The sequence below is a fragment of the Haliaeetus albicilla genome, chromosome W (assembly GCF_947461875.1).
Source record: "Haliaeetus albicilla chromosome W, bHalAlb1.1, whole genome shotgun sequence".
Lineage (NCBI taxonomy): Eukaryota > Metazoa > Chordata > Aves > Accipitriformes > Accipitridae > Haliaeetus > Haliaeetus albicilla.
This window is the reverse complement of record NC_091515.1, coordinates 36,782,656-36,806,176: the sequence shown is the minus strand read 5'-3', so window position 1 is coordinate 36,806,176 and position 23,521 is coordinate 36,782,656. Positions and strand designations below refer to the sequence as shown.

General features: G+C 41.9%; 1 protein-coding gene and 1 long non-coding RNA gene across 3 annotated transcripts in view; one reads left to right on the top strand and one right to left on the bottom strand.

The window, feature by feature from the left end:
- The window catches only part of LOC138683512 (uncharacterized), a 143,903-nt gene that overhangs the window by 14,688 nt on the left and 105,694 nt on the right, over positions 1-23,521 (top strand). The window lies entirely within an intron of this gene.
- LOC138683509 (nuclear cap-binding protein subunit 1-like) overlaps positions 1,492-23,521 on the bottom strand; it is a 57,012-nt gene continuing 34,982 nt past the window's right edge. For both annotated transcript variants that reach the window (XM_069775408.1, XM_069775409.1), the window contains 6 exons: positions 22,757-22,850; positions 20,532-20,635; positions 19,650-19,764; positions 3,994-4,137; positions 3,499-3,612; positions 1,492-2,589 (listed from right to left, as the gene is read on the bottom strand). In XM_069775408.1, coding sequence (XP_069631509.1) covers positions 2,476-2,589; positions 3,499-3,612; positions 3,994-4,137; positions 19,650-19,764; positions 20,532-20,635; positions 22,757-22,850 — 685 coding nt within the window. In that variant the 3' untranslated portion in view covers positions 1,492-2,475. The remainder of the gene's footprint in view (positions 2,590-3,498; positions 3,613-3,993; positions 4,138-19,649; positions 19,765-20,531; positions 20,636-22,756; positions 22,851-23,521) is intronic.

The following is a 23,521-nucleotide window of genomic DNA, read 5'->3' as shown; positions in this document are numbered from 1 at the left end:
GCTGGTACTGTTAGCTCCTGATAAGATGTGGCCTAGATTCCTTAGTTCCTGAGAAGATATGGCCTAGCACAATTTTCAAGGTTTGCACAGCAAGGCTGATTTCAGTCAGGCCTACATGTCGGTGATGCCTGAACCAAAGTACTGTTCATTTAGTCAGAGTGGGGGCATCCACGACAGTGACTGAAGCAAGTGTCTGTGCATGACTGACAAACACCTTGTATAAAACAAATTTACAAACACATTAAGGTTGACTCTAGAGTAGAGGAATTAGTCAAATCACACAGAACAGGTAAAAAAAAAAAAAAGTAGCAGATTCAAGATTCTGAAGATGTGTCCAATCGCTGCAGACCACACAAAAGTTTTACATCTATGCTCAAACAATTAATTTTTGCCTTCTGCACTTGAGTATCAGGCCAATTGATTAATGTAGGCATGAAAGTAATTATGCATTACTTAGTACTTATTTGGTGGGAAAAAACAACCATTATAGAACAAAATCCTTCAAAGCTCACCATTTTCTAGTTCAAGTATTGAATAGCACCGAGTATGAACACTTATCTGACAGACTGTAAACAGCTTGTAAATACACCAGAATTACTGCAAAGAATGAGCACCTAAAATAATGCCTCCACCCTGTCTTTCTTATTGCTTGCCCTGATACCAACCACCTTAGTGCTTATGTAAATAATGTTATTTGCATAACTCAAACTTATCAAACAAAAGATAAGGCTACTACATTTCCAGGTTGTACATGTCCCCAATTTAAGTTTCTTGCAAAGCCCCACCTAATTCAGCTCTAAAATGCTCTTTGAAAGTGTGGGAGCCAGACACTGCCTTCACATTTTAGAGACTAAAAAGCAAGCGGATTCAACTGACATGGAGCAGTTGTTAATGAATCACAGGAGATGGGCACTTGGTTTATCCACAATCAACATCAAAAAAGGTTTTAGCATCATTGCTGATCCATAGGTCCAATCCAGTGCAAGCTCAGCTGCCCAAGGAGTTACAAGCTAAAACAAAATAACAGGATAAAACCCCTCTGTAATGCGTGTGCAAGGTGTCCAAAGTTTATGTACTTTGGAATACTGAAGTGGAAACTCTGCCCCATTCAGGACAGATTGCCTCCTATTGGTCTCAATTATTTAACAGCTGGGACCAGTGTTGGGGCTATTAATGCTTTTTCAGACACACTAGGAAAAGAATCAGTCTCCAAAAATTGTTCATGAAATTTCTCTACTGGCTGTTTGCAGCTACTGTAATAATACACCAGACAATACATTAAAAAAACATATTTCAATTGTTTGTTAACCATGTTATTTCAAACTGTGATAATCTAGTCAGTTTGATAGACAAACCCACATGCTCTAGACTATTTTGAAAGCTCAGTGTTTCACATGCCCAGAGTTAAGTCATTTTTCTTGTGCCATACTACCAAGATCTTATCAAAATGCTCACTGAAGAGGTGCATTTCTGCTGCATCCACAAATCCTGTTTCACATTTCTGTAATTTATTTACTTTAACAAACAGTCAGAGGTAACCAATTCTGTAATTTTTTGACCTATTTGTTATTGTCATATAAATGACAGAGGGAAGAAGCAAAAATACTATCATAAAGTAAAGATTCAAACCAAATTAAAGGACAAATTAAAAGAGTACATACATTATTCCACACTATCCTGGTTTCAGCTGGGATAGAGTTAATTCTCTTTCTAGTAGCTGGTATAGTGTTATGTTTTGGATTTAGTATGAGAAGAATGTTGATAACACACTGATGTTTTCAGTTGTTGCTCAGTAGTGTTTAGTCTAGAGTCAAGGATTTTTCAGCTTCTCATGCCCAGCCAGCAAGAAGGCTGGAGGGGCACAAGAAGTTGGCACAGGACACAGCCAGGGCAGCTGACCCAAACTGGCCAAAGGGGTATTCCATACCGTGTGACATCATGCCTAGTATATAAACTGGGGGGAGTTGGCCTGGGGGGGATCACTGCTTGGGAACTAACTGGGCATCAGCCAGTCAGCGAGTGGTGAGCAATTGCATTGTGCATCACTTGTTTTGTATGTTCCAATCCTTTTATTATTATTATTATTGTCATTTTAGTATTGTTATTATTATAATTATTAGTTTCTTCCTTTCTGTTCTATTAAACTGTTCTTATGTCAACCTATGAGTTTTACCTTTTTTTTCCCCAATTCTCTCCCCCATCCCACTGGGTGGGGGGGAAGTGAGTGAGCGGCTGCATGGTGCTTAGTTGCTGGCTGGGGTTAAACCACAACACACACTAATCCTCTGTCAGTCATAGCTAATAAGACTCATGATGCTAAACCAGTTACTATTAGTTAAGAGTACTATATTGCTTTATATAGGAACACATGAAAGCTGTTCTGAATTAAAGAGTTTCCTCTTTCCCCATGGTGAGCTTCTCTCATCAAAGAAAAATGGTTTTAAGTCTTGCAGATAAAACAACACATGAAAATCCTCAGGCCTGCAGAGCACAAAATTGCTGAAATACAGCCAGTATGTGATGGTCCAGTTCAGCTGTAAACAGGAGGTTCTCCAGGGTCACCATGTACTGCTGAATTATCTGGTGATGCTGCAGATAAAAAGATAAACTTTTGTTGTTTTCATTCACTTTCATACACAAGAACAGGTAGAAGAGTCAAAACATATTGTATAACAGATCAAATGTTTTCACCAGAACCAACAAGCACATCTAATTTCCACAACATATTAATCACTGTCGACTGCAAGAATGGAGCGTACATTGAAATCCTGTTTTGAGAAGTACTGGGTTCCCTGTAGCTACTCAGTTCTAATCCTGATTCTGAATAGTGTGTAGAGGCAACTGCACAGATATGCTAGGACCCGGGACATCTGCTTTAGCATTAAGTCAGGGTAGAGACTAACCCATAAGGGGAATTATGCCATTAATCCCATGCAGCTTCCCATCCTCTAACACAATTTATGTTCCTGTAAACACAAATAATTTTCTATTACTCTGGCTGTTGCTTTCAGGCAGTTACTTAACTGGCTTTTTACATCTGTTGCCAGATTTAATATACAGTGAAGAGTTCCAAACTATATTTTTAAATAGCTATTCATTATAATCAGATACATAAATTTAAAACATTTTCATCCACTTGTTAGACACTTATTTTGGTATACTTGTTCTCTCAAGACTCTACCCTTACTATAACATGTGGTAAGAAAAACTCAGCTACATTTACAACCACATCTCAATATTGTTTTGTACTATATTCACAGTGCAAGAAACAAATCAAGAAGCTCACCCTCCAGTCATTTAGCAAGTCTGTAGCAAAGATGGGGTCAAAACCAGACACAGCCAAAACTCACACTAGTCCCTGAAAAAGACTGGTGATGCCAGTTATGTCTGTTCTAATAGAGCTGGTAAAAATAAGTGACCAAGCTCAGCTCTCAAATCATGTAAGCTTTTCTTTCCAGCAGCTGCCCAAAGCCTTCCAAACCAAGAAGTGAAACTTACCTGTAGGAAGATTTGCTGCAACCTCTCTATACAGCTTTTGTACCAAGGTGTAAATACATCAATCCCACCAGTTTCACAGCGCACTAAGTGTTCAGTTAACAACATAATGAAACGCTGTAGAAGAACACAAATAGAATGTTGGTTCAGCAAAACTTTTCAGATGAAAATAGGTTACTAGCCTCAGATGAGATAATCCATGGGACATTTGACAGACAGAAGCTTTGAACGGCAATGTCAGAATGAATATTTCACTTCGGAGACACTAAGTAAAGTAACTACTTATATTCAAAATACCTTTTGTTTGTTTAGGAAATTGCATGCTATCAAAAGAGCTCATTTTCTCAGGCTCTTGATGCTGAAACAATTCTTGTTTAGGGGAGTTAGGCAGTTCTTTGATTCTTATCCAGAATAAGCCCATCTACTCCTTCCCATGTACTCACCCCAAGAAAATGATTAAGATACAAATGATGCTGCAAAGACATCACCCATCATTACCTGGAATATAACAAGGAAGAGATTCTTCTGTTCACTCTGGGCTGATTCTACTCTCTCCTGCAAGCGTTCTATTTGGTCTTCTAGAGGTCCATCTTCCCTATCACTACTTTGGTCATCGTCGTCATCATCTTCATCACTTTCTTGCTGTAAGTAAAACCGAAACATAACTAACTGGAGATGTGACTACCTGTGGATTCTGCTAGTATCCATTGGAATGATAAACAGGCCTCTTGATTGACCAAATACAAAGTCTGCAGCACAACTGAAGCTGCTCTGTAGCCTTTTAAGTGCTATATGTTGAGGACTGCTTACTTTATAAATACAATTCAAGAAGGAAATTTGGAAGGAAGGAGAATGAGAAGCTCAAGCTGAATCAACTTGAGACACTGCCAGGATGGAAAAGGCCTGGAAACAAACAAACAAACAAACAAACAAAAAAACCCAAACAGAAGAACCATGGCAGGTTGTACTGGGTCTAGCTCAGGTGGAGTTAATTTTCTTCATAGCAGCCCATATGGTGCTGTGTTTTGGATTTGTGACTAAAACAGTGTTGAAAACCGTATTGGGTTTATGTGGCAAGGTTTTGGCAGCGGGGGGGCTGCAGGGGTGGTCTCTGTGAGAAAAGACCAGAGCCACCCTGTGCTGGACACAGCTGGTGCCAGCCAGCTCCAAAACAGACCCACCATTGGACAACGCTGAGCCCATCAGAGAAGCTGGTGGCACCTCTGTGAAACATATTTAAGAAAGGGCAAAACACTACACAGCAAAGAGAACTGAGGGAAAAAAAGTATGAGAAACAATCCTGCAGGCACCAAGGTCACAGAAGAAGGAGGGGGAGGAGGTGCTCCAGGCACTGGAGCAGAGATTCCCCTTCAGCCTGTGGAGAGATCACGGTGGAGCAGGTGGATACTCCCTTAAGGACTGCAGCCTATGGAGAGAACCCATGCTGGAGTAGAGGAAAAGTGTGAGGAGGAAGGAGCAGCAGAGAGGAACTGTTATGAACTGACCACAACCCCCCATTCCCCATCCCTCCTGTGATGCTGAGGGGGAGGAGGTAGAGGAGTGAAATTGAGCCTTGGATAAATGTTGGGGAGAAGGTGTTGTTTTAATTTTGTCTTTGTTTCTCACTACCCAAATCTATTTTAATTGGCAATAAATTTAATTTTCCCCGAGTCGAGTCTGTTTTGCCCATAATGGTAATTGGTAAGTGATCTCCCTGTCTTTATCTTTACCCATGAGATTTTCCATCTCTTTTATCCTCCTGTCCTTTTGAGGAAGGGGAGTGAGAGAGTGGCTGGGTGGGCATCTGTCTGTCAGCCAAGATCAACCCACCACAACAACACACTAATGTTTTAGCTATTGCTGAACAGTGCTTGCACAGTATCAAGGCCTTTTCTTTTTCCCATTTTTGCCCCTCCAGTGACTAGGCTGGGGGTGGGCAAGAGGCTGGGAGGGGACACAGCTGAGACAGCTGATCCAAACTGACCAAAGGGATATTCCATGCCATATAATGTCATGCTCAGCAATAAAAAAAAAATGGAGGTTTGGTCTTCCAAGGTAGCCATTGCTCGGAGAGTGCCTGGGCATTGGTCTGCTGGTGGGAGGTGGTGGGTGACTGTATCACTTGTTTTTTTCCTCTTTCCTTCACTTCTTAAACTGTCTTTATCTCAACCCAGTTTTTCTTGCTTTTGCTCTTCCTATTCTCTCCCCCATCTCACTGCAGGGGAAAGCGAGCAAGCAGCTGTGTGGTGTTTGGCTGCTAGCTGGGGTCAACCCACCACACAGGTTTAAAGACTTGCAAGATCATTTTCTAGTGGAGCCACAAAAAGATGGTAGGCTGACTATCATCAACAGACAAATAGCAGCTCAGTAACATATCCGTGGAAGACCTTTTTAAAAACTTGCCTAAACACTGTTCCAGGACTCAGATTTCATTCAAGAACCTCACTGATGTTACAGGACTGACTGCCAAAACTAAATAATTTTTGTGCCAGAACTCAGATGGATCTGGTGGGTTGGCACAGGAGAGGAAAGGGACTAGAGCCCAGGGTATTCAAGTGGGAAGACTACATATGAAACTTAAGTGGATGCTCTCCAATTAAAAAGGGCCAGAAAGGCAGCCAACCTCATAACAATAAAAATACTGTGCTAGTTCCCCTTTAAAAAAAAGAATACATTATATCAGATCTGCTATCTAGTAATCAGATAAGGAAAAGTCCTACACAAGGAAAGTCCTATAAGAGGCTCCAAGGTGCATGGAACATTTATTGCAGCTGTCCCCTGATTAGGGAGGGTCAAGCACCCTTTTAGCCGGTGCTTGGGAGAGGCCAATATAAGAGCCAGGCCTAAAAGACAGCTCACTGAGACAGTCAACAGGTACAGCAGTTTATGCAGAAGGGTGCCTCAGCTGAATTTGTATCAGCATAACAGTCTCAGGTATGGTGGTAACATGCCACGGGGCAGATTCCCCAGCAATTGTTGGAGCAGCTGCCTCTGCCAGGGCAGAGGCTTCAACACAAGTAGAGCTTTGGATGGTAAAAGCACCTCTCCAAGTCCCAAGCTGCAGGGAGTGCCTGGGGCCTCTCTCTGACACCAGGAGAGAAGGCCCTCTGTTCCGCAGGAGGCGTGCTGTCTTGGAGGAGCTGTGTTGCCCACTGGAAGAGTTACGGTAAGAAGTGAGCAGGCTGCACGGCCTGTGTTCCTCAAACATTATTCCTTGAACCAATTAATCTCAGACTGGTGGATGATTTGTGGCTTGTGCCAATCCTTTGTATCCATTGTGTTAACAAGGGCCACGTTACCCATCTCCCAATATGTTGTCTGGATGTGTAAAAGCCTTACTGAAATGAATTAAAATAGACCTTTGAAATCTTCTTCTTCCAAGCAATGATTTAGATCAGGAGGCGGGAAGCTCAGGGCAGGCGTGAAAATTTTGTGTCAGTGCTGGTAAATGTTTGTGGTGTGTATCTCAAACCAAGATAAAAAAAAAAAAAAAATTACTTCCTCTGCCATGCTCCTAAGCATGGTGCTAAACTTAGCTGTAACTAGTGTCTGATGTGACTCTGGATTTCCTATTTGTTTGCAGTTGGAATCATGCCAGGGAGACATCTACCCCCTGGCTACTGGAGTCCAGCCAGCACCGACAGCACAGGAGTAGCTGAATGGAATTAACAAAGGCTGGCATATGGAGAGCAGCCCGAACCTTCTTCAGTTGTCCGGTGTTTGTGTAAGGTGCTGTTAGTTCTCGGGTCCATTAACTTCCAGAGAAACAAGCAAGGAGGAAAATGAGATGCATAAAAACTATACATATTAAACCAAAATGATTTAATGGCTAAAATATTCCCCACAGTGAATAAACTCCAGAAATCTTTCCAGTCAAGTGCTTCAATATTTTCCCCTCTGGATTTCTTAATGCATTGTTTAATGCTGTTTTTTTAATGTCCTCTGTGAGTGCTAAACAGCTGCTTACTTCCCTTTGTAGGGCCCGTCCGGCTATGCTTGAGACCAGGCTCTGGAACTGCAAATTCCTTGCCACAATGTCTTGGGGAAGAGACATTCCAGAAAACCGGACACAAGCCAGTACCATGACTGGAGAGGAAGGATGTGTGTGTGGTTTGGTTCAGAACCATTTTGTCTGCCTGTGTGGTTCAGAACTGTTTTCTCCGTCTGTGCGTGTGTGAGATTTGATTTAACATCCATCTGTGTGCAACCCTGCTGTAAGTTTTGGGTGATCCTTGCCATTTTCAAATCGTCGCAAATTTGATTGTAACAAATTCCATCGAATCACTCTGTTAAATTGGCTCATGATTAAGTACTGTTAAAATTATACAACCTAATCTTGTGATCTATCTCAAAATATTAATAAGTCCTAAATTGCTGCTAAACCAAAGCCATGCAACAAAATCTCATTCGTGACAAATTGGCGTAGTCGGCAGGATGGCAAGTAGTGTCACCAATTGCTTACAAAAGCATGGTGTTAATCTGAACCCTGGCTTCTCGAGAGAATGGACCTGTGATAATTGGTATAATTGGGAAGCGGTAGAGAAGCAGCTAAATGCTGCGAGGGGTCCGACTAAAGATGGGAAAGATAAAGGTATAATCTGTAAAATGTTGGGAACATGCCTAGAAGCTGCATGTAGAGAAAGAGGGGAAACAACCCAAAAGATTCAAGATCTGCAGGATGAAATAGAGAAATGTAAAACTACTGAACTGCTACTATGGGTAAAAATAGAACAACTGCAAAAACAACTTAAGGAAGCTCAATTGAAAGAACAAAACTTGGGAGAACGTGTTGAAATTATGTTAATGCAAGCCCCCAAACCCCCTGACATAGTTCAGATCAGAAAACTGATAGTGTCCCCTGAGGACTGGGATGGTAATATCTGGAATAACTCTGATAATAACAATTCAGATGAGGATGACCCCCTACATCATCCTGAACTGCTTCAATTTATGGCCAGACCCATTATAAAAACTGAACTGCATAATGGGCCCATAGGGAGGGCGAGGTCCAAGTACTCACAAAACAATCCTATTTGACCCAATTCAGATGGCTAATTTGCAAGAATGTTACAGCTGTAAGCCAGGAGAAACTGAAACTGAATACCTATGGAGAGCATGTCTTTTGAGGGGGGGGGGGACGACAAAATTTTACTGAGCGTTAATGAGGCTAATGGCTACTGGGGCCCTGGTGTCTTTTTGAATGCTGGTCCCAACCCTCCCGAATGATCCCCATTCAATAACAAGTAGGGTGGCATACTGGGCTGGTGGAATAGATATATTGGAGAGAGGAGAGCCTTTGCTAATACCCATTAGATCTTTGGATGAGCTCTCCACAGCTATTACAGAAGCTGCCTGTATGAGCATGGTTCCTTTGAAGTTCCCATCTCGGCAACTGTAGACCACGCTATGCTAAAGCCACTAATAAAGGGAGCCCTTGCCATGCTCAAACCTTATCTCATTGCAAAACAAGACGAGATCAAGAGAGACACAGATTTTAATGCTCTGTTAGCCATAAGGGATGTTGTCAGTGATGAAGATGACCAGGAAGCAACCTTACTTTGAAGAAATCTCCCCACTTGGGCAGGATTAATGCATGACATCATAAATTATGGACAAGAAATGGGATGGGATGATGTATCCAGTGGAACAAAAAATACAGGTTGAAGTGTTAGACAGGTTAAGCAAACTGTAAAAGGAACTAGGCTTTAAGCCTTATTGTTTCTAAGACTATTCATATTAGACATATAACTAATGATTAGAAATTGGTTTAGATATGATTAATAGAATGCAGGTGCTTATAAAACAATATGCATAAGCTGCTTATTTGTCCTATGTGTCTCCCCGTCCATGGCTGGCTTGAAACCCAGTCAAGCTGAATCAACAGAAGAAGGATCATGCATCTTAGGTCTAAGACAGGGGAGTAAGTGATTAACTTTAGAACAAGATAAATTAATAGAATAGCCTGAGTGATTTTCAGAAATTCAATGGTAATCTTTGATGTATAAGAAGATAAGTGATTGTGGTGACCGAAGACCTTCTGCCTACGACCACTAACTTCAGAAGAACCGGGACATGAGAATGGATGAGATAAGATGATGAATAATAACGACATGGGAACAGAGATCGACTGGAAAATTACAAAGACTTTGGACTGGGACAATGGGTGGTAAAAAGGTATATAAGATTGGGAAATTTCTTGAAGGTTGCCATTCACTGTGGTGGTGGCCCAACTCTGAGTTGTTTAATAAAGCAAACCTAGAGAAACCCACATTTAAAAACTCTTTAACACAAACACCTCAGAGTGACTCTTGAGAACCGGAACCCATTAATCAACAACTGAGGGTCTGGGAAGAGAGAAATGAATTATGGAAACAAGCCCTGACAATGGGTATTCCCAGAGTTGCTATTCAAAGACAACCGGCTAGAGTTATTCTAAGCTTGATAGAAGCTTTTTGAAAGTGAGACGTAGCACTGTCACCTGCTACTGCACCCCCCCCCCCCCCCCCACCAGCTTCTGCAGGACCTCCTAATCCTTTCTCCCCCCTGGGAAGGGAGTTGAAGGAATCACAGAAACAGGAATCAAAAAACGGGTAAACCCCAGACGGTTATTGGGCCTGCCTGTATGGAAAATTGATATTCATCAATGGATAAGTGATGATGGCCCTTATATTATGCTTCCTGTAGGTCCTCAACAAAAATCAACTAAATTTCTAATAGTTACAGGAGCACAAATATCTGTACTTACCCAAAGTGATGCAATCACCTTAGGATTACAACTAGGCTGACCTAAAGTTAAATTAACTGGCATTAATGGTGGCAGCAAACTATGTCCCACTGTTAAAGTAAAAATTTGGCTTCCTGGCGAAAAACAAATAACCTCAGTTCACTTTGCAGTAAAAGATCACTATGAAAACATATTGGGGTTCGATGTTTTAATGGGACAAACCTGGCAGCTACCAAATGGTAGTATATGGTCATTCAGATCTGGAAGTCCAGGGGTGGAATCTAAAACTGCTGACATCTGCCTTTTGAGAGCAGCACCTGCACTCCCCGACTCCAGTCTCACTAATGTTCCCCAGTATCCAGTGTCAGCTGCCACCAAAGATGGAATTTCATCTGTTATTGTGGATTTGGAGTCTCGGCAAATTATTTTTTGGACACATTCTCCATGTAATTCTCCCATATGGCCTGTTCGCAAACCTGATGGTAGATAGCGTCTTACGATCAATTATCGGCATCTTAATGCCAACACTGCACCCTTAACAGCAGCAATTCCTAATACTGCAAATTTAACTGCCACTCTACAAGCAGCTGCCCAGAAATGGATAGCTGGTTTAGATATCAAGGATATGTTCTTTATGGTCCCCTTGCAAGAACAGGATAAACCCTGTTTTGCATTTACTTGGGAAGGAGTACAGTATACCTTTAACAGGCTTCCCCAAGGTTACGAACACTCCCCTACTATTGCTCATGGAGCGCTAGCGGAACTTTTACCGCAAGTATCAATTCGACCAGAACCCCATCTCTATCAATACATAGATGACATTCTGATTGGGGGCGATTTCCAAGAGGCAGTAAGAACAGCAGCCACCTCTGTCTGTATGGGAAACCTTAAATCATGCCAGAGTAGCCATATCACTGGAGAAGTGTCAGGGACCCGCCCAAGAAGTGAAATTTCTAGGAACCTGGTGGATCACTGGTAGTGCTTCAATTCCACCTGATACCTTGGAAAAGATAGAAGCTTTACAGCCCCCCCCGATCCAAAAGGGAACTCCAACAAACATTGGGAACATTAGGATATTGGAGGAAACACTTACCTGGATTCTCAATTATAGCCAGACCCCTCTACTCCCTCCTATGGAAAGAAAAGGTATAGGAATGGACTGAAGAGCATAACAAAGCTATGAAAACCTTAATGAATGAACTGCAAATGTACCAATCCCTTGGACCTGTACACCCCTCTGATCCTATTGTAGAATGGGGATTTGCCATGATAATGGCCCAAAATGACCTTTACTGTTTAGTTCAACTGCATGTAAAGAGGCAGAGCAATGATACTCTGAACGGGAGAAAGGGCTTTTATCCTTAGTTAGAGCTGTAAAACAGGTTGAAAAAAATACATCAGGGACAGCCTGTACAGACTGGAGGACTTAAGGAATCTTAAAGGGAACTGCTCCTCCAGAAGGAATTGCTCAAAAACCCACAGTGAGAAAATGGTATGCCTACCTAACAGGAGTTGCCGAGAACATGCAGTTAACTGAAGGACACATCAAAGTTTCCAAATTACAGATACCTGTAAATACTGACTCTTTAGCTTTGCAACAACCTCTCAAACCTTCGCCAATTCTAGATGCTCCACCCTTAACTGAGAATATGCTGGCCGATGGTATTTGGTTCACAGATGCCTCAGCCCAAAGGATAAAAGGGAAATGGCAATATAGAGCCATGGCCCTTGACATCACCACTGGCAAGCAGGTAGTGGAAGATGGAGGGGGTAGTGCGCAGGTTGGAGAACTCAGAGCTGTTGTACTTGCTGCCCAAAATGGAGGGAAAGCTATATATGTGGACTCATGTTGTTTGGGCAGGTGCGACACAGTGGCTTATGTCAATGGGAAACCCTAAAATGGGAAGTAAACAGATCCCCAGTTTGGAGAAGCAAAGATTGGCAGTTGTTGCTAGACATAGCCAGGAAAACACCTTTCAAGATGGGATGGGTGAAAGCTCATGCTAAGGGTGACCAACCAGCTACAAAGTAGAATCAAAAGGTAGATGAGCTAACTAAAATTAGGAAAGTCACTATAGACCCCGAATGGTACCGGTTAGGAGAATGGTTACATCTTAAGTTAGGACATAGTGGAAAGGATGCCCTTTACTTTGCAGCACAAAGCCAAGGCTGGCCTCTTGACAGAAAAACACATGAAACCATACTTACTGAGTGCCCTCAATGCCGACTCAGACTGCAAACTGATCATCCTGATAAAGCACCACCTCTGCACATTAAAGAAGGGAAAACATTATGGTCTACCCGAAAAATCAATTATATTGGTCCTTTAAAACCGTCCGCTGGATACAGGTATATTCTGACAGGCATAGAAGTGGTGTCTGGACTTTTAATGGCCACAAAGTGCCAAAGGGCAAAACACCATCCGAGGCCTTTCCTCATGGTTCTCAATTCTGCCTGTTCCTGACTCCATTCAGAGTGATAATGGCTCACATTTTACTAATAAAGGAGTACAAGAATGGGCAAAACAAGAAGGAATAAAATGGGTGTTCCACACTCCATATTATCCACAATTTAATGGTATGGTTGAACGGGCCAATGGGCTACTGAAAAGGTATCTTAAGCCACACAAAGGACAATGGGACGCCTGCCTCTCAAAAACCCTACACCAACTGAATAATAGATATGGTCCCTATGGAAGCTCAGTTACTCAAGCTTTCTTGACGGCTCCTTTAGATAAACCGCTAGATAACGGGCATATCTGGCCTTCAATGAAACCAGGGCAACCCGTCATGGTAAAACTACCATCTGTTGGAACAGTACCAACGACTCTAAGCCACAAGGAACAATAGCATGGGAAACAATTGACAATAGTGGAGCAGAACATGGAATCAGTGCTAGATGGATTTATCCTGTATCATAAAAGGGGTAACCCATTTGGCCTTCCCCACCGAGACTCTTCCTTTCTTTTACAGAAAACAATGAATCCCACTAATGACCCCATGGGAACAACTATTATACTAGACATCGGCATCTTTACCTCATCGTATATACTCTGCCCCCTCTTCGCATTAACCTGCTGGGATCAATATCAATGGCAACGACAACAACGACTATGTGCCCCTACCCCAACTTCTCTTTTCCTCCTGTTAATCTGAGTAGGTATAATTGCCACTGCTCACACACCAAGCCCATGGGACCATGCACTGGTAAGATATACTGGAAGTATGGGAACATTGAGGGAAAGGACAGGCTTGAACCTTTCTACTTTAGTTATGCATGGAAATGAAATATACTTAAGAAATGAATGGAGGTGGGACAGGAAAAATTTTGTTCCCCTACTCCGAGGCACACCAGGAGAAGAGATTAAAGTAGGATGCCGAGTAATCAATTAATCTACCCACTGGAAACTGACAGAAATGACTGTTTATAATGCTGATTCCACTTGGACTAGAAAAGACATGAAATTTTGCGATTATGACAACCTAGATTGTTGGTACAATTTCACCTTAGTACAGCCTGTTTTTGTGATGTGCGGATGGGCCCACTGTAGAGTAGAACTGATGATTAAATTTAAGATTGACATGCGCAAAAAATGGAATTTGTGTATGATGGGGTGGCCCTGGGTTAATGCTTATATAGGCTCTAATGAATTTGCACCCGACACTTATTCCGCTAAATCTCTAAATTTACCTGCAGTAGTACTACATAATGACATTGCCTTTCATAGACGAGAGTGGATTATAAAAAACAAAGACAAGGATCGACAGATTCCATCTTTAAAGGGAACAATAGGAGACATCATTTCAGTAGGATGCCAAACTGAAAATCACACTGAGTGCACAACAGTTTTAAGCATTATTATGGACTATGCTGAAGGAAAACAAGGACATGGTCTTGATAACACACATACCTGTCCTTTTGGGCACGAATGTTGGTATAATTTTACTATATTCCGCTCAGCACTTATAATGTGTCTTTGGGCAGACTCCAAATTTCATTCCAGCTTAAGCCTCCAATTCAAAATTGATATCAAGCAGCCGTCCTCACCAACTCAGCCTTTTATTAAGTTATCTCCTTACATTTATAACACTGGCCCTTATATAATTAAAAATATAGGACAACAGTGAGTTTTCTTTAATCCTAGTTGGTCCCTAAAAAGGGTGGAACTTGCACTGCACATTAATGTGTCAGCAATTAGATCAGACTGTTCTGCCTTTTTGGGAGAAGCTTACACTGGCTGGCTAGCATGGTTACATGGACGAACTCTCACCTCTTCAAAATGACCAAAAAGATATGTGACTGGTATCTTAAGAACAGGACTGGGAGTATTGAACAGCATAGACACTGAAGTCCTAATGAACAAATTAACTGCTGCTACCGATGACCGAAACAAATTAGAACACCCACTAAAATCATCTTTATTGGCATTAGGAGCAAGTCAATGGCTCCTATCAGACATTCTGCCTTATTGGGAACGAATAGACAAAAATGACCATCAATTAATTGTAAACACCCTCGGGGCAACTCAAGGTAATACCTCTCTTGCCTTGAGCTGTATCCAAGCACAATTATGGATACAGTCTGTAGTAGCAGCTATTATTAGAGAAGGAGAAGTGGGAACCCTACCTACTGAGGAGGGAGGAGGGTAAAAAGCAAGCTCACGTCCCTGGACTTGAGGAGAGCTGACTCTGGCCTCTTCAGGGATCTGCTTGGAAGCATCCCGTGGGATAAGGCCCTGGAGGGAAGAGGGGCCCAAGAAAGCTGGTTAATATTGGAAGGTTACCTCCTCCAAGATCAAGAGCAGTCCATCCTAACGAGCAGGAAGTCGGGCAAAAATGCCAGGAGGCCTGCGTAGATGAGCAAGGAGCTCCTGGCCAAACTCAAGCACAAAAAGGAAGGTGGAAGCAGAGACAGGTAACCTGGGAGGAATACAGAGACATTGTCTGAGAATACAGGGATGATGTTAGAACAGTCAAAGCCTACATGGAATTGAATCTGGCAAGGGAGGTCAAACACAACAAAAAGGGCTTCTATAAGTACATAAGTGGCAAAAGGAAGACTGGGGAAAATGTGGGCCCATTGCTGAATAAGACAGGGGACCTGGTGACACAGGACACGGAAAAGGCTGAGGTACTGAATGCTGCCTTTGCCTCAGTCTTTACTAGCAAGACCAGCCTTCAGGAATCCCAGGCCCCAGAGACCAGGGGCAAAGGCTGGAGCAAGGAAGACATACCCTTGGTGGAAGAGGATCAGGTCAGGGAATACTTAAGCAAAAAGGATGTACATAAGTCCATAGGCACTGATGGGATGCACCCATGAGCACTGAGGGAGCAGGCAGATGCCATTGCAAGGCCACTCTCAATAACCTTTGAAAGATCATGGTGATTGAGAGAAGTGCCCGAAGACTGGAGGAAAGCAAATGTCACTCCTATCTTCAAGAAGGGCAAGAAGGAGGACCCAGGGAACTACAGGCCAGTCAGCCTCACCCTGGGAAGGTGATGGAGCAGCTAATCCTGGGAACAACTTCCAGGCACATGAAGGACAAGACTGTCATCAGGAGTAGTCAACATAGATTCACCAAGGGGAAGTCATGCTTGACCGACCTGACAACCTTCTACAATGAAATGACTGGCCTGGTAGACAAGGGGAGAGCAGCGGATATTGTCTGCCTTGACTTCAGGAAGGCCTTTGACACTGTCTCCCATAAGATCCTCATAGAGAAGCTGTTGATGTATGGGCTGGGCGAGCAGACAGTGAGGGGGATTGAAAACTGGCTGAACAGCCGGGCCCAGAGGGCACGAAGTTTAGTTGGAGGCCAATAACTAGCAGTGTACCCCAGGGTCAATACTGGGTCCAGTCCTGTTCAACATCTTCATTAATTATCTGGATGATGGGGCAGAGTGTACTGTACCCTCACAGCAAGTTTGCAGATGACACCAAACTGGGAGGAGTGGCTGATACACCAGAGGGTGATGCTGCCATCCAGAGGGACCTTGACAGGCTGGAGAAATTGGCTGAAAGGAACCTCCTGCAGTTCAACAAGGGGAAGTGCAAAGTCCTGCCCCTGGGGAGGAACAACCCCATGCATCAGTACATGCTGGGAGCCAACCAGTTGGAAATAAGCTTTGCAGAAAAGAACTTGGGGGTCCTGGTGGACACCAAGTTGAACATGAGCCGACAATGCGCCCTTGCCGCAAAGAAGGCTAATGGTATCCTGGGCTGCATTAGGCAAAGTATTGCCAGCAGGTCGAGGGAAGTGATCCTTCCCCTCTACTCAGCACTGGTGAGGCCACACCTGGAGCCCTGTGTCCAGTTCTTGGCTCCTCAGTACAAGAGAGACATGGACATAGTAGAGAGAGTCCAGCAAAGGGCAACTAAGATGATTAAGGAACTGGAGTGTCTCTCCTGAGGAAAGGCTGAGACAGCTGGGACTGCTTAGCCTAGAGAAGAGAAGGCTCAGGGGGGATCTTATCAATCAATATATATAAATACCTGAAGGGAAGGTGCAAAGAAGACAGAGCCAGGCTCTTTCCATTGGTGTCTAGCGACAGGACAAGAGCCAATGGGCACAAACTGAAACACAGAAGGTGTTGTCTGAACATAAGGAAACACTTTTTTTACTGTGAGGGTGACTGAGCATTGGAACAGGTTGTGGAGTCTCCCTCCTTGAATATATTCAAATACCATCTGGACATAGTCCTGGGCAACCGGCTCCAGGTGGCCCTACTTGAGCAGGGGGATTGGACCAGATGACCTCCAGAGGTCCCTTCCAACCTCAATCATTCTGTGATTAAATGATGTATAGCAAGAAAGGGGGAATCTGGTAGAGTAAGGCACATTCAATACATTCAGTTACAGATATCGCTTCACTCTCACAATGTTGTTTCTCTGCAATAATATCCATAAATTAACAGGTATAAACATCAATTTTTTGTAAAAAGAGTATGTGCAACTTAAAAATAGGGCCATGTGCTAACTCACCTACTGTATGCAAATCACACTTGCAATTTATATTTTTGAATGCAAACTAGTAACTTGAAAGTTACTCTGACAACTCTGAATTACTGCAATATTTAAAGCAGAAGGACTTGAGAATTTGTAGTAATTGAGAATTTTGACATTTTCTTCACCACAGGATCATACCACACACACACACAACCTAGACTAACTGCTCAAGGACCAGTGGACACTGTGTAACTCCCCTAGGAGCAGGCAGGTAAGCCTTGGCCTCATCCCATAACATGCCAGTCCACTTAGCACTGGGGCCATCAAAATTTGATATTTTACATCCTCAATGAGGAACTGCAGTCTGGTAAAGCATCTGCTTCCAGAACTACTCATATTTTGTCTATTTTACTGTGGTGGGTTAACTTTGGCTGGCTGCCAGGTGCCCACCAAGCCACTCTATCACTCCCCCTCTTCAGTGGGACAGGGGGAGAAAATAAGATGAAAAACTCGTGGGTTGAGATAAAGGCAGTTTAATAAAGAAAAGCAAAGTCCGTGGGAGGAATCAAAGGAAACAAATAAATAAAAAAAAAAATCTGTTCTCTACTTCCCATCAGCAGGTGATACCCAGCCACTTCCTGGGAAGTAGGGCCTCAGTGCGTGTAGCGGTTGCTTTGGAAGACAAACACCTTAATAACGAATGCCCCTCCCCCTCCTTTCTCTCAGCTTTTATTGCCGAGCACAACATCATATGGTATGGAATATCTCTTTGGTCACTTTGGGTCAGCTGTCCTGGCTATGTCCCCTCCCAACCTCTTGCCCACCCCCAGCCTACTGGACTTTGGGGGTGGGGGGGGTTGGAGAGACAGCCTCCCTGCTGTGGGACCACTGCTCAGCAGTAGCCAAAACATTGGTGTGTTATCAACACTGTTCTAGCTACAAATACAAAGCACAGTCCTATGAGGGCTACTATGGGGAAAGTTAACTCCATCCCAGCCAGACCCAATGCATTTACTTACAAAGGTTATCTCATGGCATAACACTGCCCTTGAAAGCACTGGGTACTCAAGAGCTGCAGCTAGGAGACAGTACAGAAACAAAAACATAGGCATATCCATTGAATGATACCAGACAATCTCTTTGCCTCACAGTGAAATCAATGAATAGCTCTTCAATACTCACAAACATTTGTTAATTGCTGATGAACATAAATTGAGGAGACAAGCAACTACCATGGCTGTTGCTAGGAATGAGCAAGGAAAAGAGTTGAAAGAGCTGGGATGAACTGACATCAGCAAACCATGAGGTCCTAGCGATCTTTCAGTTGATGCTCATAGGAAATGACTTGCGCTGGTGACATTTTTTGCATGTGTTCCATGTCGTGCCAAATTCTGATGTTAACCTAAGCCAAAGATTTAGAAGTAGCCTAGTGTTTTGTGCAGGTACTGGAAGACCATAGATCAACAAGGAAATACTCTCCTTTCTATGAAACTAAGATAATTTCTATAAATTGGCTTCATTCAATATCAGGATTAAATATTTTAGTCAGCCAAACTGTCTTGGGTCCTGCCCTCTGGGGCTGCTACAGGAGATACCACTCTCACCGTACTTTACAGCATCGTTACTTAGACCCAAAGCCCCAAAATAGCCAAAAGTGAATTAAAAAAAGGACTAATTAGACTGGAGCGGCTGGTTAGGGACACTGAAAGTATTTGGTGTCATAAAACACCCAGATGGGGAAGGCACAGTAAGCACCTTTTTTTCCCAAGTGCAGTAAAAAATCCCAGTAACGCAGCTGCTTGTCCAGGAATAACAAGCTTCTACTATCACTTAGGACTTAAGAGTCCACACAATGTGTCTAAAAATATTTGATAATCATCTCACTGTAAATAGTAGTCTAGGTCATACAAGGACATTCGAAAATAAAATCCAAGAGAAGCAAAAGGCAGATGCAACTGTCCGAATCCAGCAGCACCTGTTAAAAGAACAGCAACAACTATCTCTGCTTCTCAATGACAGCTGGCTTTTTCCATGCACTTCTCCACACAAGATACGAGGTCCTAAATGACTACCTTACTAGTAAAATCTGAAAGTAACTAACAGAACCTACAGTAAACTTGAGTATGAATTTGACTGTTCCTATTGCTACCCAGTAATGTAACAGGAACCAAGATTCAAAAAATAGAGTGAAAGAAGCTCATGTTGGAACAAAAACTTACGAGAAAAACCTTGAATGGTGCAAATGCACGTGAACTTCTTTAAAGACTTCACTGAATCCTCAGGCTCTAACAGCCTTTAGAAAAACATAAAAAAACGTGTCAACTTTAGTGTCCTAGTACTAGAGATGGCAACACATGTAGATATGCCTCCTGACAGTATTTTTATTCAGCCCCTCCAAGAACCAATTGCATGTCAGTCTGAAACGTGACAGCCTGCAGGTTACTTAATATCAAATATATGTATAAAAAAAAAATAAAAAAATTACTCTTTTGTGCTGTCTTGCCAATCTTGCCTTAGTCTCCTCCAGTTCTTTGTGAATCTTCAGTACATGCTTGTTCATTTTGCGAATTGTGGAATGTAAGATTTCCCAGACATAGAACCTAGGAAAGATGCAGAACCCAAAACAGTAAATTGCACACTCTTCCAAGACAGAAAATACACAGGTCTGCTGTAACTCTCAACTCTTCTTATTGAAACCATCAGAAACAGGGCAACTTTCTATTGCTACAGAGCAAGTTAAACTAATAAACAGAGAAGCGCACAACACTGATCTGGGGGAAATTTACAACATTTCATCATTATCATTACCTAGGACATCTACTGGAGTGAGCAAACATTCAATATTAAGAAAGCATATCACTCACTTCTTACCTGTACTTTGTACTGAATTACCAAACCAGTGCTTTATTTCAGAATCATTCTGCAACACTACTAGCATCAAACTGCCAGGTCTGAGTATTTTTCCCCACTCACAGTAAATATATCTGAGGGTGATGCAGGATACATGCCCTAGGTGCAAGCCAAGACTCCACCAGGCTAGCAGCTATACAACAGGGTTAATGGTTCTTGCCCAGAAATGGTCCTAGAGCTTCTCCTTCCACTTTGGCAAACTTACAGGCTACTTGCATGAATCTTGCTAGCATAGCTTTTTGCAGGACACAGAAATGCACGCTGCAGCTCAGATGAAAATACTAAAGCTTGTGTTTTAGGGAAGCAACACAATTTTATGTAGAGTTTAAAGCAAAATGATGAAAGTAAAAACTGCAATTATTTTAAGTTTTAAAAAAAAAAAAAAAAAGGATTCTAACCATTTAAAATAAAAATTCAGATAAAAAGCAACTGAAGACAGAAATTCCATGCTTGTTACCTAGTAAAATCATGTGCAAGTTCTGAAGAGAAGATCCAGTTTGCTACTGCAGCGCAATCAACAATCTGTGTTCGAATCATCTTATCCACAAGAACAGCAATCATCTACATTTTGGGAAAGACAAGATGGTCATTCCTACCACAAGAAATGGTCAAGTTTACCTGCTGCAACATGGAGTCTGTGAAATTACTGTGGGCTAAGGTACAACCAGTGTTGGGTTATATGAAAAGCTATTAGAGTCAAGTTTGGTTTTATGCAACTTTGCAAATACATTAGTCAAACTAATGGGTGATTTCAAACACTTTAGGAAGCTAGTACTGCTTAAAGCAGACATCTCATTTGCTGAACCTAAAAATGCTCAGACTAGGGGAGTTGTATCAATCATGCCAAGCATGCATTCACATTTTAACAAGTTGTCTTTACTCCTCATGAGAGTGATGACTTCAGTTTTCATTCAAGTGACTACTTCTGCTATTCCCAAGAGCAAAAATACAAGAACTGAATTTTGAGACAAGGCATCAGAGAAGCAAGTCCCAATAGTCAACATTGGAATATCCAACCAGAAGATATGTTCCTGTTACATAACCATAAGGTAACAGCAACTGCTAGCCTAATCTCCTTGGACTGCAACGGTCCCCAACCACAACCATATGCTCTTTCCTGCAGGACCTCTTCATTTTAGAATGAAACCAGCACTGTATATAAGTATTTACTACAGGACCCTACCTTGATGAGGCCTGTGGGAAAATCAAGCAGGTAGCTACAAAAACTATCTTGTGATTAGAACAGCTTTGTGCCATTCAGAAGAAAGGGCCCATCTTAATTATTCATGTACTCCATACCGCAATACCCAAGAAACTCAACCTGCAACATATTTATTCTCATAATCATCCATTCTCAAATAGAATAGGGAAGTGTAACAAAGCTCAATTTATGGTAGAAAACTAAAGTAACGGAATGAATCAGAGAACTCATGCCTCATTTCTCAATTTCCAAGATTGCTTCCTATATGCATTTGTCTTAAGAAATTCTTCCTGGCATTATCCAGATTACCTAGTTTGAGCCTTCATGTAACACAGACATAGGAATTTGTGAAAGTATTAAATCTTGATGTTAAAGTTTCCTTTTATGACATCAAAGCCTTTGTGCCCCCAGAAAATAGTTGAGGCTGTGACCATCCATAATTTAAAGGTTGATATTTCAGGTAGGAATTTATATATATATACTTAATCTCTGCTTTTTTGATCCTTTTATTTAAGAAGCTATTTTACAATATCTTACTTCTCTTTCAGGACCTTACTTTTAAGAATATTAAAAGTAATCTTTTAGTAACCCTAGAAAATGGGCCTTAGACCGAGTAGCAGATGCAAGGATTCTCCAGCACTCAATGAGATTACTTTTGGAAGTCTGGCTCATGCAACTGAGGCGCCAATCATTTCCAGACATAATATCATATATTACAAACACACCAGGGAGAAATATCCAAATAACTAATGCAGGTAAAATTGAACACAAGTTTCTTACTGATCTCCATTTATAAAACAATGACAACATGGGGAAACAACAACTGCTGTGAAGAAATTGCATGTTTTAAACAACTGAGGTATTTTTCATGGTTCTTTCAGCACATTATTTCATCAGATTCAGGAATGAACTTTAACCATGGTAGTGTCACAGACAAATCTCTTCTGAATGTTGGTTGAGAGCAGGTTTACTTGCTTTGTGCATAACACTGATTCCAACCTGGTCTTTGTGGCTCATTGTGATTGCTAGTGAAAAACCACACAAGTGCTAAATAACCAGGTTCTCTCTTTTTGCCTGCTTACCTACTAACCAGGTTCTCTCTTCAGCCTACTTCTGTGTTACAAGATCTACATCTTAAAAAGCATATAGCACAAGAACGCTGTTCTAGTATTGAAATTTTGAAGAAAAACAGGGTTGGATTGGGTTTGGTTTTTAAGTTATTCTCTTGTAAACCAGAGTGTAGCACAAAGCTGAAAGTCTTCTACACTGAACTTTTAACGTGAAAGTCTCACTGATAGAGAATAAATTTGATGTCCAGTTTAAGTCACTTAACAGTAGTAAACACAACTTCAATTCTTTTAAATACAAATAGACAACAGACAGTATTTTTAAGTAAACAAAGGAAATTGTAATGCTTTATATTTTAAAATCACTTTCTGTGAGTGGAAACTTCAACAAATATCTGCCATTGATGCTCTTACCTGTGGATGATTCTTCCAAACCTCGTATACAACTCTCAGGACATGGAGTTTCCCCTCATCACTTTCAGCAAGTACTTTGAATACTTCGTGAAACCTTTAAAGAAATATAAGTAGTCAATGGAGGGGTCAGGATCAGGGCAATGAATCGGGAGACACATAGTAAGTGGTTTAGATGGTCCCAACATTTTCTTTTGGCCAATCTGCAACAATTCTGGAAAGGCTACCCCCTGACAAATAGAACTGTCCTGAGTTTAAAAGGTTGCAGAGACAAGACAACTCCTAAAAGCAATGTAACCCTGCCTCAGGGACAAACTTACTCCTCAAAGCTAGGCTACAGTTCTCATGCTTTTAAATGCAGGAGAGAACTCTGCTGCTCGGTGTGCTTATCTGTATGCAGGCAGAGTGAAATTTGCTGCTTTTTGTGCCTTGGACTTTGCCTATTGATAGGTGTTTCCACAACCGTAGACCATTATTCAATCTCCCCCCTACTGAGGAAAGCACTGAGAGCATCTATTTCAGTAGAGTTAAGCTGACTCCTATGTCAGTATTCACAGCCCAGTTTATGTAACGTAGCTATAAAGTTTAAATGGCTCTTTTTGACCTTATGGATATCACTGTTGATATGCAGCAGTGAAACCACTATAGCTCTGAATACACAGAGTCCTGCTTCTTATGTTACTGACTGTAGGCTAGTGACCATCGTTTGTTATAAACCATCATCATAAATCTTCCACGTGCAGACAAAAATCAAGCTGTTATATTTGT